Genomic DNA, 18,312 nt, shown 5'->3' on the forward strand with positions numbered 1-18,312 from the left:
TAAGAACCTGGTCAGAGAAAAACAGCTCCCCAGGTAGGAAGAAGGCTCAGAATCTCAGCTGCCCCAAAGCAAGGGTGACAAAAAGGCCCGTGGAGGTGAGGCTGCCTTCACAGAGGTGGTGGGGGAGGGGGCACCCCACCCTCTGCTGTGTGGTTTTCAGCGTGGATGGTGGGTCTGTCTCCAACCAAAGGCAGGGGGCCCAGGACAAGCCCCCCAGGAGGAACTGAAGGATGGGAGGAGGGCACCCAGGGAAGAAGAGCAGCGGGTGAAGGCGGGGTCGTGACATCTGTCTCCAAACATCCACAGGACCCTCCAGAGGAAGAGAAACTACTTTGTTCCATGCAGGGCCTGGGGCGCAACTGGAAAGAATGGGGTTCAGTTAAAGGTAGCCCCCAACTTGACACAGGAGTTCCTCGTCCGAAGACAGGGGGGCTTCTCAGCACAGGAGAGGGCTGGGGCAGGCAGGTCCCGGTTCCTGGGAGAGTCGCTGGGTCAGTGGGTTCACCCACTGGGTACGAGTTGGACAACCATGGTTCTCTCACTACCAAGACTGAGCCTAGGGTTCTGACTCTGATTCTGTCAGGCCACTCTGGCTTTCTCAGGAGCAGGTGAGGTATTATTCTGGAAGTTTATGCTTCCCCCCTGCTTGTGACAGCACCAAAAATTCCTCCCTTAGAGATGAACATCTTTAAGTATTGAGTCCTAACTTCAAGATCTCCCTACTAGATGCTAAAGCATGCCCGTGAGAGGAGGAGCTTCTCTTTGGGGGGCTGCCTGGCAAGGTTAAATGCCTGAGCTGAGCAGGGCTCCTGGGGAGGTGCCCGATGCAAGAGGTCCTGATCTCTGCTCCGGGGTCTGATATGTGCTTGATAAGTTCTCACTCAGTGATGATCTTTGACGAACAAAAGTCTCCAGCAGTCAGAAAGACAAAGCTTCCCTGTGCAAGGCTGATTTAGTCACAAGCCATTTTCCTAGCAGGCAAGCTTAGTGTTGTCAGTCCATACTTCTCAAAGAGGGGGTCTGCTGGTGTTTTCTTTCTTTCTTTTTTTTTTTTTTTTTTTTTTTGGTCTTTTGACTTCTGTCTTTTCAGGGCTACACCCTCAGCATATGGAGGTTCCCAGCATAGGGGTCCAATTGGAGCTGTTGCCGCCGGCCTACGCCACAGCCACAGCAATCCCAGATCTGAGCCGCATCTGTGACCTACACTACAGCTCATGGCAGCGCTGGATCCTCAACCCACCGAGCGAGGCTAGGGATGGAACCCACAACCTCATGGTTCCGAGTCAGATTCGTTTCCACTGAGCCATGACAGGAACTCCTTTTTCTTTTTCTAAAGATTTGATGTCATTTATTTGTTACTCTTAGAACATCTTGTTTTTGACTGGACTCAGACTTAGAGGTAGAGGCTCTCAGAGAGGACAGCCCTGTCTTCTGGCAATCTGTTCCTGATGTTTTTCTTTGGCCTCCTTCATTCTCTTGGCCAAAAGTTTAGCATATTCTGCAGCCTCTTCCTTATTTTTCTTAGTACGTTGTTTCTTCAGAGCAATATGCCAACGTGTGTGTTGCAGAACATGTGGAGTAACCAGGCACTGAATCTTGGGTGTTTGGTCCTAGGTTTCTTACCTTCTTTGTTTAGGGGCTTTCTCACTGCATACTGATGGACATCATCTTCCTTAGACTGCAAAGTCTGCGGATTCTGCTAGACCTTCTCGGTCCCAGGCGACGAGGGTCGGTGAGAGTCGGTGAGTCCAGGAATATCCTTCTCCCCTTTCCTTATGAGGACAAAATTGAGAATACTCGGATTGGCATGCAACCCTGAACAGATGTGTGCTTTCTTTCTCCAGTCCTCTGTGGTAACGGGAATGCCCTTACTCAGCAGCAGGAGGATGTGGCCATGGGTCAAAACACCCTGCTTCATGGGGAAACCTTGTTTGTTGTTCCCACCACTGATCCAGACCACATAACCCTCCGTTCTTCACCCAGAACGTCAGCAGCAACTTCTGTGGCCATACCTTTCTCATAAAAGGTAAGAAGTTTGGGTTCATCGTCTACGTCAATGAGTTTCTTGCAGCCAGTGGCAGGGAAAGAGACGTTCAGCTTCATCCTGAAGTGGCCGACCGCCTTCGAGGCACCACACAAAAGAGCTGCTGTTGTTTTCTAAGGAGCCCTTAGATATACGGATAATTGGTATGTTGAAATCCAAGCCCCCAAAATGATGGACTGAGGAAGTGGGGCTGCTGGTGCTGAGGTCCTGAGGGTGGAGCCCTCTTGAATGGCATTAGTGCCCTTTTAAATGAGGCCCCAGAGAACTCTCGCCTCTTCGACCATGTGAGGACACAGCAAGGAGACCACCAACCATGAATCAGAAAGTAAGTTCTCGCCAGGCACAGAATCTGCCAGCACCTTGATCTTGGACTTGTTAGGTGTGTGAACACTATGGGCAGGTTATTTAATCTCTGGGGATTCCTCAGCTGCAAAACAAGGATTAACACCTACTTGGTGGGTTCCTGACAACAATGAAATAGTTCAAGGAGTCTAAATCACCAACAGAACTCCTGGCAGGTACCAGGTGCCGCAGAGCTTCCCCATGTGCCACAGCACCCAGGCCACCATAGTGCCGGCATGTGGATGTTGGCAGGGCTGAGCCTAGGGCAGCTGGGATGCTGGCTGGTCCCTCCAGTGACCATACACATGTGACCGTGTTCTCTGTGTTCCACAGTGAACATGGGGAGCACAAGAGGCACTCCATGATGGGGCCCTAATCTCGGCCTGGCCTGGCCTTGCCCTGGCCCCACTGTCCTAGCTCAAGGACCTGTCCACTCCCGGGAAGCACAGCACCTGCTCACATGTGAGGGGCAGTCGTTCCCTCCCTCCCCCACACAAAACTTTACCCAGGACTGTTTCACCAGATTTCAAAAGTGTACAGATAGGAGTTCCCTGGTGGCTCAGTGGGTTAAGGATCCAGAGTTGTCACTGTAGCAGCCCAGGTCACTGCTGTGGCATGGGTTCTATCCCCGGCCTGGGGACTTCCACATGCCAAGGGCGTGGCCAAAAAATGTAATCGATAGGAGCAAAATTTGTGGTTTTTTTTCTTTTTGGATCCAACTGCCTAACTTTTTTTTTTTTCTTTTTTCTTTTGTCTTTTTAGGGCCACACCCGCAGCTATGGAGGTTCCCAGGCTAGGGGTCCAATCGGAGCTGTAACAGCTGGCCGACATCACAGCAACAGCAACATGGGATCCAACCTGTGTCTGCAACCTACACCACAGCTCAAGCAATGCCAGATCCTTAACCCACTGAGCGAGGCCAGGGATCAAACCTGAAATTTCATGGTTCCTAGTCGGGTTGGTTAACCACCAAGCCACAACGGGAACTCCCGCCTAAAATTTTAAGGGAAAACGTATTTCTCTTTCTAAAAGTAGTGTTTGTAAGAATTCAAATGCACTCAGAGAGACAGAGTAGGAAGTGAGAGTCCTTGCTCCCAGCCTCACTTCTGATGGCCTCAGAGGGATGCCAGCATACTCGGTCACCAAGCTGGTAGAGGAGGTTGCCAGCAGCATGGCTGGGGCAGCCCTGAGGATGACCATGTGTCCAGGACGATGAAGACTGGCTTTTCTGACCCACAGGCAGGAGAGAGCCGAACTGATGAAAAGGGAGAGAAGCTTGCGCCCTTGGAAGAGACAAAGCCAGGCCTCGACACCCAGACTCTTCCCTGAACAACGTCCATTGGCCACGCTCCCTAACAGGCCCACCTGTCCCGACGCCCCTAGGGCCTTGTTAGGGAACAGGAAACATAGGGAGGGTCCAATCACACACCCTCGGTCAAATAAATGCCACTTTCCTTTAAAATGCCACCTTGCTGGGGGACAGGAGGCGTTCCATGCTGGAGGAAGTGATGGTCTCTTTCGGGTGCCAACACAGAGGGTGAGGCCACAGCCCCACAGGGCCCCTTGGGTTTGGAGGCCCGGGGGAGCGGACCAGATCTGCATACCCTCCTAGCCCCTGAGAACCTCCCTTGGACAGCAGGGGCCTGAAAGAGTCTGAGTCCTTTCCTTGCTGTCATGTTCCGTCAGAGTGGCCCCAGAGCTGCCTTATGTTCTGCCTTCCACAGAGGCTGCCTTGGGAGGCAGTGCCCCCTTGGTTCTGGAAGCACCCCCTCTCCGAGCCCCTAGCTCGGCTCTTGGGAGTGGGGGGCCACCCAGTCTTACTTGCAGAGCACAGCGTCGCTGTCAGACAAGGCCTCGTACACACATGGGTCACTGTCCTCTTCATCTCCGGGGACCGCCATCGTGAGGCCCAGGAACAGGGCTGCCGTAGCCAGCCTCATGGTCCAGCCCATGGGCACCTGGAACGGAAGGAACCTTCAGTGCCAGCAGGCCCACCTCAGGGGGTGCTCTGCCCACCCCAGAGCCCCTGCCCTAGGGGCCCACCTGGTCAGAACCCTCTGCTCAGTAGGGAGAAGTGCAAGGGAGAAGTTCCGGCCAGGCTGGGCTCCAGCAGCTAATCCGTACCCGGACACAAGAACCTTGGGCGGACCTGGGCCTCTTCCCAGCTGGACTCAATTTTCAGTCCTGGCTGAGGCCCCTCCTCCACGGAGCAGAGCTGTGCTGTCACTCTGCCTGCCGCCCGCCTGGGCGCAGAGCAGGCTGCAGCACAGGAGGGCTTATATAAGCCTCTTACACAGCCCCCCCTCACCCTGCCCCTCCCGAGTTACCCCTGTGCAATCAGTTGAGCCTCCTCCTTTGACTTTAAAGCAAACTCTGGGAGGCTGGTGACCCCAGGCTTCGGGTTCTGGGGGTGCTCATGACGGCCCCACCTTGCAGGGTTTTCTAGGAGCAGGCATGAGGCTGGGGTGCGCCCTTTGCACCAGCTCTGCTTCTCCCACCCACAGCTCCTCTGCCACCTGTCTTGAGAGCCTCGGGGCTGTCGGATGGTGGTCACGGTTGGACACGGTGACCCTGCGGAGGAGGGGCTGCTGCACAGGGGAGGAGGAGGGGAGGGCCACCAGGCCCTGAGGCCAGCTCTGAAGGGCCAGCTGAGGACAGAAGGGTGTGCCCGGCTGTACCTTGCACTGGTGCTGAACTCAGCACTCTCCCAAAATAATAGTCCCTGGAGAAGAAGGCCAGCAGAGCTGCTCAGGAAGGGGGAAGCTTGCACAACTCACTGCACTAGGAGGAAGGGGGGCCTAGGGCTGCGTTGAACACTTGCCTGGGACCCCTGGGTGGCCTTCGTTCCCTCAGGGAACAGGCCTGCAGGCAGGAGGGTGTGGGACTCTGATTGGAACCAGAGAGGCAGGGGGAAGATCAAAGGCAGTTCCTCCACCACAGGGGAAGGGGGAGGGGACCTCAGACACCAGTTTCTGCATTGAGCTCCACTACTTGGCTGGGGGAGGGGGGGGGGTGTTGTCTCACACCTCTTCAGGATGCACCACGTCTTGTAAAAACAAATAAAATGATCCTGTCGCCCTTGTGCCGGGCGAAGGAAGATGAGGTGGTAGGTAGAGAGTACATGCAGCTAGATCTTTAGAGAAACATTTCAGCAGAGCTTGCTTTTCAGTTGAATTCCTGCTTCCAGGACCCCAACTTGCAGTAAAAGCCCTTCTTTGGGGCAACAGACCAAACACATTTCTCAATAATCATACTCCCTGAAGTATGACAAAGGCTCCCCACCCCCATCATTCCCAAGGTCCCTCCTACTGGACAGTGTCTCCTAGCAGCCAACCCACAAAATGGTTGTGTTGAAATGAATGAATTACGTAAGGCACTTAGTAAGGTACCTGGCACTGAGGTAATGCTCAATAATTAATGGGTAGTGTAAATATTTTTCCACAGATCCATCCACCTAGCCATTCATTCACAATCCAGCTCTCCAGCTGGGTACCTCACACATGCTGAGCCAGGGTACAGACTGAGCATGGTCCCTGAATTCAAGGAGCTCACAGGCAGCCAGAGGCGGAGGATGATGATGGCAGAGTGGTCACCCAAGGCCAAGACACTGCTGTCTTCAAAGTGGCAGCCACGGAATTTATGTCGTGTCTCAGCGGTGAAGAATCAGGCTAGTATCCATGAGGATGCGGGTTCCCTCCCTGCTTAACCTCCGTGGGTTAGGGATCGGACGTTGCTGTGAGCTGTGGTGTAGGTTACAGATGGGGCTCCCATCCTGCATTGCTGCTGCTGTGTTGTAGGCCGGCAGCTGCAGCTCTGATTAGACCCCTAGCCTGGGAACCTCCACATGCTACAGGTGCATTCCGAAAAAGAAAAAAAGAAGAAGAAAAAAAATGGCAGCCGCTAAAGAAACCAGAACTTTCCCAGGTGCCAGGCCATTAGGGTAACAAACGGCTGTCTGGAGGTGGGGGTGAGTCCATGGTTCAGGGCTGCTCCGGAGGAGGTTGCTTACGTCAGCAATTCCTCCTTACTCAGGGTGAACCAGGCTTTAAGCACCAATTCCCTCATGGTGGTAATTTTCTGAAGTAGGTCCTATCAGAATCCTATTTTACAGAGCGAGAGACTGAGGCACTGAAGGGTTCGCTAACCTCAACCTGGGTCACGTGGGAAATAAGTGACCGACCTGGGATTCGAACCCTCGCTGTCTGACTCATGCTCCTCATCCACTCTACCGCCCACTCCCGGCGTCTTGGCTGTGCCCCTACCGGCCCCCTTTCTACTCACTTTGTTCTTGGACTAAAGCCCAGAATCTTCCAGGTAGCCCACAATGCCCTGCAAGACCGGGCTCTTCCTGCCTCTCTAGCCACGGCTCTCTACTCTCCGCCTGTCCCTCAGCCCCTATGCTCCGCCCCTGGCCCTCCCCCGCCCCCTCCCATTTGGTGGAGTGTGAGGTGTACTTTCCTTAGAGGAACTGATGTGACCCCCCCCCCCCCAGGCTCCATTAGATCCACATCATTCAGAATCAGAGCAGTTTACTCATTTCCTTATGGTTCTTAAACGTTTGTAAAATTATGTTGTAGTTATTTACTTAGTGCTTTGTTTACAGTGTTCCCACGCCCCCAGCCTACAAGCTTCCACCCATTCTGTGTCTCGATTTCCAAGCGCAATCCCTGGTGAGTCTAGATGCTAAACAAATTATTTTTGGAGAGTTCTCTTGTGGCGCAGCGGGTTAGGGGTCCCGCTTTGCCATGGCAGCGGTTCGGGTCGCTTCTTTGGCACCGGTTCGATCCCTGGCCCAGGAACTTCCACATACCGCTTGGGAGACCGAGAAAGAGAGAAAAAAAAAAATCTGTTTTGAATGCCTGACAAATTCGCCATTTCTATTCCTGATTGTCCTTATTTTCACATCATAGCTCCTATTTCTCCATAAACATCAGTAGGAAACTAACCATTCTAGTTGGCCTCCAGCCCCGGATCCCTTTTGCTTATTTATGTAACCTTCTTGGGCTTGTTTTTGTACAGAGAGATCTGACAGAATGCAGTGGTTCTTGGTGTTTTTGAATATGATCCTTTCCTTGGGGATTCACCGGACTTGGCTTTGTACTCAGAGTCCAAGATCGGGGAGCCACATCCAAACCTGGGGAGGGCAGCTCCCGCTTTCCATTACCAGCCTGTTTTGCCCAGTTGCTCAATCTGGCAGCACCATCGCCAGACCCCCTGGTGCCTGCCCCTGCAACTGCCTTCTTTCCCTTCGTTCAGGTCCTGGCCACCTCCCAACACCATCAATCAGGCTAAACTTGTTGGCTTCCTGAGATGCCTTGGTCCCTCCAGACAACCAGATCTGCTGGACTCTTGCCCCCGGACTCCTTTACCTACCTCTCACCACTCCAGACATCCCTATCACTGCCCAAGTGTCACCACCTTTCTCTATCCAGACACAGCCTCTCATGCTTTCCTTCCCTCATCAAACTCTCCACTCATGCCATCTGGAATCTCCACTCATGCCATCTGGATTTGCCGTGACCAAATCCCCACTCATTCTTTTCTTTCATTCCCCACTTAAAAAAAAAAAATCGGAATATAAATCACACACCAAAAATTCACTCTTAACATGTGGTGTTCAGTGGATTTTAGTATAAAAAAAAAAATCACTAGAGGATATGCAGCCATCATCATTATCTAATCCCAGACTTGCTCATCACCCCCAAAGAAGCCCAAAGTACTCATTAGCAGTTACGCCCAATTCCTTTCTCCCCCAGGATTGGGAACCACTAATCTACATTCTGTCTTTGTAGCTTTGCCTGTTCTGGACGTTTCATATAAATGGAATTATACTACATGTTTGTTTGTTTTGGTCACTGGCTTCTTTCACTTAGCACTGTGTTTTGAAGTTTCATTATGTTGTATTGTGTATCAATACATCATTTCTTTTTTTTTTTTAATTATTTTTTTGGCTGCACTTGTGGCATGTGGAAGTTCCCCAGATCAGGGATGGAACCTGGGTCGCTACAGTGACAATGCCAGATCCTTAACCTGCTGTTCTGCAAAGGAACTCCTAATACTTCATTCCTTTTTATGACTGAATAATATTCCATTGTATGGATATACCACATTTTATTTATCCACTCAGTCAATAGACATTTATTTCCACTTTTTGGATATCATGAATAATTAATTCTGTTAAAAGTATTTGTGTACATTTTGTTTTGTTTTGTGAACATATGCTTTCAATTCTCTTGGATTATGCCTAGGAGTAGAATTGTTGGATCATATGATAATTTCGTGTTTAACTTTGAAGAACTGTCAGTCTGTTGTCCAAAGTATCTGTTATATTTTCTATTCCTGCCAGCAGTGAGGGTTCTAATTTTTCCACATCCTCACTAGTGCTTATTATTTCTTTCTGCTTATAGCCATCCTAGTGAGCATGAACTGGTACCTAATGTGGTTTTAATTTGCATTTTAATAATGACTAATGATTTAGAACATCTTTTCATGAGCCTCTGGCTATTTGTACATCTTCTTTAGAGAAATGTCTGTTCAAACTTTTTGCCCATTTTTAAATAAGGTTGTCTTTTTGTGGTGTTATATGAGTTCTTTATGTATTTTGGATATCAGACATTGTAATAATGTGACTTATACTAAGAAATATGTATGTGGTCCTTATCACATTTCTGGCACAGAGCTCCTAGAACCCTTGGAATTTCCTAACTGATAAGAGTGATAACAGGGAGTTCCCGTCGTGGCGCAGTGGTTAACGAATCCAACTAGGAACCATGAGGTTGCGGGTTCGGTCCCTGCCCTTGCTCAGTGGGTTAACGATCCGGCGTTGCCGTGAGCTGTGGTGTAGGTTGCAGACGCGGCTCGGATCCCGCGTTGCTGTGGCTCTGGCGTAGGCCGGTGGCTACAGCTCCGATTCCACCCCTAGCCTGGGAACCTCCATATGCCGCGGGATCGGCCCAAGAAATAGCAACAACAACAACAAAAAGACAAAAGACAAAAAAAAAAAAAAAAAAAAGAGTGATAACAGTGTTTTGATATTTACAACAAACACCTTTCAACCACATCTGAGTTTATGTTAAAGTCACATCTGAGGTGACTTTTGGAAAGCACCTTAGTATGGAAGCTGGTTGCCAGGGGAACCAGCCACGTGATTGGACAGTTGGAACTTTCAATTCCTCCCACCCCTTATCTCCATGGAGGGGAGAGGGGCTGGAAATTGAATCAATCACCAAGGGCCAATGATTTAATCGACTGTATCTATGTAACAAACCCTCCATAAAACCCCAAAAGGATGGGATTCAAAGAGCTTCTGGGTTGGTAAACATGTGGCAATTCAGGGAAAATAGCACACCCAGAGAGCATGGATTCCACACCCCTTCCCACATACCTTGCACTACACCTCTCTTCTATCTGAGGCTGTTCCTGGGTTATGTCCTTTTGTAATAAACTTGTAATCTAGTAAGTAAATGTTTCTCTGGGTTCTGTGAGACACTCTTGCAATTTAACCAAACCCAAGGAAGGAGTTGTTGGAACCTTTAATCTATAGCCAATAGGTCAGAAGTCCAGGTGACAACATAGACTTTCATTTGGCACCAGAAAAGTGGGTGGGGGCAAGAGGAGCAGTCTTATAGAACTGAGCCATTAACCTGTGAGATCTCCAGGTAAATGGTGTCAGAATTGAGTCGAATTGTAGGATACCTAGCTGGTATAAGAGAATTGCTTGGTGTGGGGGGAAAATGCACACATTGGAATTGGTGTCAGAATTGGATTGGGTATTTTTACATGAAATAGTTTCTCCCATTCTGTGGGATCTTTCTTTCTTTCAGGCACGCACCTGCAGAATGTGGAAGTTCCCAGGGTAGGGATCAAGTCAGAGATACAGCTGCCAGCCTACACCACAGCCAAACAATGCTGGATCCTTAACCCACTGAGCAGGGCCAGGGATTGAATCCACATCCTCATGGATACTAGTTGGTTTGTTACCACTGAGCCACAATGGGAACTCCTTTTTTTATTTTCTTCATAGTATACTTTGATAAACAACCTTTTAACATTTTGATGAAGTCCAATGTGTCACATTTTTTTGTTGTTGTCTGTGTTAGGTTACAGCCAAATAAAGATGTAATTTGTAAAATCAATAACATAAACTGGGGGGCATTATTACACAGGAGTAGAGTTTTTGTCTGTGACTAAAGTTAATTTGGTGTCAGTTCAAATTAAATTATTATAACTTTAGGACATTATATATAATCCCCATCATGATCACAAAATATATCCGTATATATTTTGAGGAAATATATATAGGAAAGGAAAATGAGAAGGAAATAAAAACTCTTAAAAATCTAAAAAATGAGAAAAATTTAGAAAATGAGAAGGAAATAAAAACTCTTAAAAATTTTTTAAATCTCTCTCAAGGCAACAGAAATAAGAGCAAAAAATAAACCAATGAGACCTAATCAAACTGACAAGCTTTTGCACAGCAAAGGAAACCAAAAAGAAAACAAAAAGACAACTTACAGAATGGGAGAAAATAGTTTCAAATGATGCAATGGACAGGGCTTAATCTCTAGAATATACAAGCAACATATACAACTCAACAGCAAAAAAAGCAACCACCCAATGGAAAAGTGGGCAAAAGATCTGCATAGACAGTTCTCCAAGGAAGATATACAGACGGCCAACAAGCACATGAAAAAAACACTCAACATCCCTGATTATTAGAGAAATGCAAATCAAAACTACCATGAGATACCACCTCACACCAGTCAGAATGGCCATCATTAATAAGTCACAAATAACAAATGCTGGAGGGGGTGTGGAAAACCCTTCTGCACTATTGGTGGGAATGTAAGCTGGTATAGCCACTATGGAGAACAGTATGGATGTACCTTAGAAATCTATACATAGAACTACCACATGACCCAGCAGTCCCACTCTTGGGCATATATCTGGAAAAAACCTTGCTTAAAAAAAGACACATGCGGAGTTCCCATCGTGGCTCAGTGGTTAACAATTCCAACTAGGAACCATGATGTTGTGGGTTCCATCCCTGGCTTTGCTCAGTGGGTTAAGGATCCGGCATTGCCATGAGCTGTGGTGTAGGTTGCAGACGCAGCTCAGATCCTGTGTTGCTGTGGCTCTGGAGTAGGCCGGCAGCTACAGCTCCAACTAGACTCCTAGCCTGGGAACCTCCATATGCCATGGGAGTGACCCAAGAAATCACAAAGAGCCAAAAAAAAAAAAAAAAAAAAAAAAAAAAAAGACACATGCACCCGTATGTTCATTGCAGCACTATTCGCAATAGCCAAGACATGGAAACAACCCAAATGTCCATCGACAGACAATTGGATTAGGAAGATGTGGTATATATACACAATGGAATACTACTCAGCCATAAAAAAGAATGACATAATGCCATTTGCAGCAACGTGGATGGAACTAGAGACTCTCATGCTGAGTGAAATAAGTCAGAAAGAGAAAGACAAATACCATATGATATCACTTATAACTGGAATCTAATATACAGCACAAATGAACATTTCCACAGAAAAGAAAGTCATAGACTTGGAGAATAGACTTCTGGCTGCCCGGGGGAGAGGGAGGCAGTGGGAGGGATCAGGAGCTTGGGGTTAATGGATGCAAACTATTGCTCTTGGAATGGATTTACAATGAGATCCTGCTGTGTAGCATTGAGAACTATGTCTAGATAATTACATTGCAACACAACAATGGGAGGAAAAATTATGTATACATGTATGTATAATTTGGTCCCCATGCTGTATAGTGGGAAAAAATTTTTAAAGATATTAAAAATGTCATACAAACTCTTCTAAAAAGTTAAAGTGGAAGGAATATTTCCTAAATCATTTGATGAGGCCAGCATTACTCTGACACCAAAACCAAAGACACTACAAGAAAGGGGAACTGCAGACTAATATTCTTTAGGAATATTAATGTAAAAATCCTAGCAAAGTGCATTCAGAAGCATATTTAAAAGATTATATAACACGAACAAGTGAAATTTATTCCTGGAATGCAAAAATGTTTCAACATATGAACATCAATCAACGTAATACGTGTTAACAAAATGAAAGGGAAAGCCACATGATTATCTCAGTTGATTCAGAGAAGGCATTTGACAAAATTCAGCACCCTTTCTTGGTAAAGCAAACAAACAAAACAAGAAATGATCACTCAACCTGATACAGGCCATAAATGGCATACCCATAGCTAACATCACATTCAACAGTGGAAGACTGGAAAACTTTCCCTGAAGATCAGGAATAAAACAAATATATTAGTTTGCCAGGATGCCATAGCAGAATGTCACAGAGTTAGTAGCTTAAATAAAAACTTATTTTCTCATAGTTCTGTGGCCGGAAGTCCAAGATCAAGTTGTCGACAAGGTTAGTTTCTCCTGATGCCTCTCTTCTTGGTTTGCAGATGCCTGTCTTCTTACTGTGTCCTCACATGGTCTTTTCTGTGTTAATTTATTTTAACAATTTTTTTCCTTTTTTTTAGGGCCACACCTTTGGCATATGGAGGTTCCCAAGCTAGAGGTTGAATCAGAGTTGGAGCTTCAGCTGCCAGCCTACACCACAGCCACCAAAACACAGGATCCCATCTGCAACCTACACCACAGTCACAGCAATGCCAGATCCTTAACCCACTGAGCAAGGCCAGGGATTGAACCCACATCCCTATGGACTCTAGTCAGGTCCCGCAATGGGAGCTCCATTTCTTCTTGTTACAGGGTGCCAGTCAGATTGGATTAGGGCCTATCCAAATGGTCTCATTTTAACTTAATCACATCTTTAAAGGCTCTGTCTCAAAATACAGTCACATTCTGAGGGACTAGGAGTTAGGGCTTCAATATATGAATTTTTAGAGAACACAATTCAACCATTACAATACAGATTCTCATTTTCATCACTCCTAGTCAACATACAATTGGAAATTCTAGCCAGAACAATTACACCAGAAAAAGAAATAAAATAAAAATTGAAAAGGAAGAAGTAGGAATTCCCACCGTGGCTCAGCAGAAATGAATCTGACTAGTATCCACGAGGATGCAGGTTCAATTGCTAGCCTCACTTAGTGGGTTAAGAATCTGGCATTGCCGTGAGCTGTGGTGTAGGTCACAGATGCGGCTCGGATCCCACATTGCTGTGGCTGTAGTGTAGGCCACTGGCTATAGCTCAGATTCAATCCCTACCTGGGAACCTCCATATGCTCTGGGTGAGGCCCTAAAAAGACAAAAAGAAAAAAAAAAAAAAGGAAGAAGTAAAATTATCTCTGTTTTTAGATGACATAATTTTATATGTGGAAAACTCTAAGGATTCAAGCAAACAGAACTAATAAATGAATTGGTCAAAGTTGCAGAATACAAACTCAACAGACAAAAACTGGTTGCATTTTTGTACATTAACGATGAACAATCTGAATAGGAATTAGGAAAATTTATTCCACTTAGAATAGCTCCAGAGCGATAAAAATACTTAGGGATTAACTTAACCAAGGAGGAGAAAGGCTTGCACAGTGAAAACTACAAAATGTTGCCGAAAGAAAGTAAAGAAGACACAAATAAATGAAAAGAAATCCTTGGAGTTCCCTGGTGGCTCAGTAGGTTAAGGATCCTGTGGTGTTGTCACTGCTGTGGCTCAGGTCACTACTGTGACGCAGATTTAATCCCTGGCCCTAGAACTTCTGTATATTGTGGGCGTGGTCAAAAGGAAAAGAAAAAGAAAAGAAATCCTGTGTTCCTGGATTGGAAGATTTAATGTTGTTAGGATGTCAACACTACCCAAAGTGATCTATAGTTTTGATGCAATCTCTATCAAAATATCACTGACATTTTTCACAGAAATTGATCATAACATTCACAGAAAAGTTCATCATGAAATTTACATAGAATTCCAAAGGACCCCAAATAACCAAAACAGTCTTGAAAAGAAGAATAAAGTTGGAGGATTCCGTTTCTGATTTCAAAAACTACTACAGGAGTTCCCGTCGTGGCACAGTGGTTAACGAATCCGACTGGGAGCCGTGAGGAAGCAGGTTTGGTCCCTGCTCTTGCTCAGTGGGTTAACGATCTGGCGTTGCGGTGAACTGTGGTGTAGGTTGCAGACGCGGCTCGGATCCCGCGTTGCTGTGGCTCTGGCGTAGGCCAGTGGCTACAGCTCTGATTAGACCCCTAGCCTGGAAACCTCCATATGCCTTGGAAGTGGCCCAAAGAAATAGCAAAAAAAAGACAAAAAAAAAAAACCCAAAAAACTACTACAAAGCTGTGGTAATCAAAACACTGTGGTACTGGCATAGACAGATATATAGACCAGTGGAATAGAATAGAGAGCCCAGAAATAAACCCTTGCATATATGGCAAAATGATTTACACCAAGGGTGCCAAGACCATTGAATGGTAAAGGACAATCTTTTCAATAAATGTTCCTGGGGAGTTACTGGCATGGCTCAGCAGAAACGAATCTGGCTAATATCCATGAGGATGCAGGTTTGATCCCTGGCGTTACTCAGTGGGTTAAGAATCCGGCTTTGCTGTGAGCTGTGGTGTAGGTCGCAGATGCACCTCGGATCCCACATTGCTGTGGCTGGGGTGCAGGCCGGCAGCTACAGCTCCGATTCAACCCCTAGCCTGGGAACTTCCACATGCCTGTGGGTGTGGCCCTAAAAAGACAAAGTAAGAATAATAATAAATGTTGCTAGGACAACTGGGCAGCCATATGCAAAAGAATGATGTTGAACCCTTACCTACACCATACACAAAAATTAACTGAAAATGGATCAAAGGCCTAAAAGTAAGAGCTAAAACTGTAACATTCCTGGGAGGGAACACGGGGAAATCTTCACAACACTGGTGTTGTCAGTGATTTACCGGACACGACACCAAAAACACAGGCGGTAAAATAAAAAGATAAGTTGGACTTAAAGTTTAAAACTTTTAGCATCAGAGCATTCCATCAAGACAATAAAAAGGCAACTGCAGAATGAGAGAAAAATATTTGCAAGTCATATGTTGGATAGGGGTTAATATCCAGAATGTATAAAAAAAACTCCAACTCAAAAGCAACAAAATAAACAATTAAAAATTGTGCAAAATGTCTGACTAGCCATTTCTCCAAAGAAGAAACACATGAGGAAATGCTCAATATCTACAGTCACTGGGGAAGCGCAAATCAAAACCACAATGAGATACCACTTCATACCCCTTAGGATGGCTATTACTAAACACACACACACACACACACACACGGAAAATAGCAAGTGTTATAGAGCAGGTGGAGAAATTGGAACTCTTGTACATCGCTGGTGGGAATGTAAAATGGTGTAGCCACTGTGGAAAACAGTTTAGACTACTGGTTCCCCAAGAAGCTAAACATAGAACTGCCATATGATTCTGCAATTCTAGTCCCCGACATATACTCACAAGAATTTAAAGCAGGGACTGAAACAGATACTTGTATGCCAATATCCATTGCAGCCAAAAAGTGAAAACGACCCATGCATCCATCCACAGATGAATAGATAAACAAAATGTGGTGTATACATACCGTAGAATATTATTCAGCCATAGAAGGAAGGAGACTCCAGCATATGGTACAATATGGATGAACCCTGAACACTTTTCACCAAGTGAAATAAGCCAGTCACAAAAAGACAGATACTGTGGGATTCCACCTATAATAGGTACCTGGAGTTATCAGATTCATAAAAAGCAGAATGGTGGTTTCCAGAGTCTTGGGGAATAGGAGTTATTGCTTAATGATTGCAGATTTTCTTTTCTGTAATATAATTAAAAAAAAATTTTTTTTGGCTGCACCTGAGGAACGTATGGAAGTTCCCAGGCCAGGGATTGAATCCGAGCCGCATCTGCAGCAACACCAGTTCCTTTAGCCCACCGCACCAGGCCAGGAATCAAACCTGTGCTTCAGCAGCAATCCGAGCCACTGCAGTCAGATTCTTAACCCACTGTACCACAGCAGGAACTCCTCTGTAATAAATGTTTTGGAAATACATAGTAGCAATAGTTGTACAACATTATGAACGTAACCTGTGCCAAGCAGTGACCCTGAGCTGCTGCAGTGACGATTGATGGATCCTTAACCCACTGAGCCACATGGGAACTCCATATGAATCACAGAATGGAAGACCCCAGATGTACTATAAAATGGGGATTTTTCAGGTTCATTTGTCGTCCTTGGAAGGTTGAGAATTTTCTTTCCTCCTCATGGATGTGAGACTTGAAGTTAGAGCCTACCAGGACTTCGTATTTACCTGGCCCCTCGTTTTGTGAATAGATCCCATGTCCAGTTCTTCCCATGTTTGAAGACAGGAGGAAATGGGATCTTTCTTCCTGTGGAAAGGGAAACTAAGAGCCCACAAAGGAAGGGAACTTCCTCAGGAAGGCCCACCTAAACCAATCAGTAATGCTAATCCCAAATCCAGAACTCTGGCAGAAATGAGCCAAAGAACCTTTTCTAGGAAAGTTAGAGAAATGTTTGATGCTCAGAGACCAGCATAGAAATACCAAGAATAGCAGCTTCAAATCACACTAGAATGAAGACATCAGAAATACCACCTTAAACACTAATTCCCCTGAGTTCTCTTCCCTGAGGCCTCTCTCTCCTCTCTGTCGCTCTGCTCTGTGGCTCTGACTTGGTCCTTACGGGAAATCCCTGCCTCACACTTCATACCCCATAGGGAGAGAAGAGCCCTGTCACTTACCCAGAGCAGTGCAGGAGCTGTTGGGTGGTGGCTGCGGGGAGGTGAGAAATCTTGGCAGGTTTCTGGGCTGAAGAAGTTGGAGAGCAAGTTCCCTCCAGGATGCCCTAGAGTTTGGCCCTTGCGGTGATCAGGGGCTGGTGGTGTTGAGCGAGTGAGAGTCTGGGGAAGGCTCCTGGAGTTGCCAGCAGAGGAGGCAGCAGTTAGTCGTTGGGAGGCAGTTAGAGGAAGTTCCACGGAGTTCCAGGGAGGAGCTAACATATAGGATGGGAAGAGAAGAGGAAAGAAGGATGGGTGGGTTTTCTGGCACCCCCTCCTTCCAAGGGCTCTACGGAGAGGAGCAGAAATCACAGAGGTGATTCTCCTACCTTTCAAGATACACGGTAAAGCAGGTGGAAGAGGCGCTAGGGATGCACAGAGGAAAAGCTGCAGAGGGACAGAGGGAAGCCAGAGACTAGAGTCCCTGAGAGAGACGGACGGACAGCATCCGACTGCTCAGAACAAAAGGCTCTTAGACACAGACAGGGGAGAAGCAGGACTGGGACCCTTGCTTGGGGTGGAGCAAGAGCCCCTTCCCCAGTGAGCATGGCCTGGAGCTGAAGAAGAACAACACTGGGTCAAGGCCAAGGTCTGCCAGGCCTGCCGACTCAGCGTCCGGTTGGTAATGTTCTACCAAAATGGGTGCATCCGTAACAGGTGACCATGCCCAAGCAAGTCCCTGGCATATAGGACCTGGGTTTCCCCTTGTGGCTTTTTTTGTTTTGTTTGTTTGTTTGTTTGGGGGTTCGTTTGTGTTTTTTGTTTTTGTTTTTGTTTTGCTTTTTAGGGCTGGATTTGAGACATATGGAAGTTCCCAGGCTAGGGATCAAATCGGAGCTGCAGCTGCCAGCCACAGCCACAGCCACAGCAATGCAGGATCCAAGCCTCATCTGCAACCTACACCACAGTTCATGGCAACTCTGGATACTTAACCCACTGAGCAAGGCCAGGGGAGTGAACCCTCATCCTCATGGATATAAGTCAGATTCATTTCCACTGCGCCACAATAGGAACACCCTCCCCTTGTGTTTTACTTATTTTTTAATTTTTTTTGGCCGCACTGTATATGGAAGTTTCCAGGCCAGGGATAGAATCCTAGCTACAGCTGCGACCTACATCTCAACTGTGGCAGTGATGGACTCTTAACCCTTGGT

At 46.8% G+C, this 18,312-nt stretch overlaps 1 protein-coding gene and 1 pseudogene across 11 annotated transcripts in view; both read right to left on the reverse strand.

The window, feature by feature from the left end:
- Window positions 1-17,790, reverse strand: part of PEBP4 (phosphatidylethanolamine binding protein 4) — a 219,499-nt gene extending 201,709 nt beyond the window's left edge. For 3 of the 11 annotated variants that reach the window (XM_021072043.2, XM_021072046.2, XM_021072048.2), the window contains exons 1-2: window positions 4,816-5,027; window positions 4,208-4,344 (exon numbers count right to left, since the gene is read on the reverse strand). In XM_021072043.2, the coding sequence (XP_020927702.1) occupies window positions 4,208-4,344; window positions 4,816-4,842 (164 nt within the window). In that variant the 5' untranslated portion in view covers window positions 4,843-5,027. 11 annotated transcript variants of the gene reach the window in all.
- LOC110256618 (small ribosomal subunit protein eS6 pseudogene) lies at window positions 1,320-2,217 on the reverse strand (annotated as a pseudogene).
- Window positions 17,791-18,312: the final 522 nt, after the last annotated feature.

Source organism: Sus scrofa, chromosome 14 (assembly GCF_054392235.1).
Source record: "Sus scrofa isolate SSC_HxYL_T2T_F1_AM1 chromosome 14, Sscrofa_HxYL_maternal_Yorkshire_Landrace_v2.0, whole genome shotgun sequence".
Lineage (NCBI taxonomy): Eukaryota > Metazoa > Chordata > Mammalia > Artiodactyla > Suidae > Sus > Sus scrofa.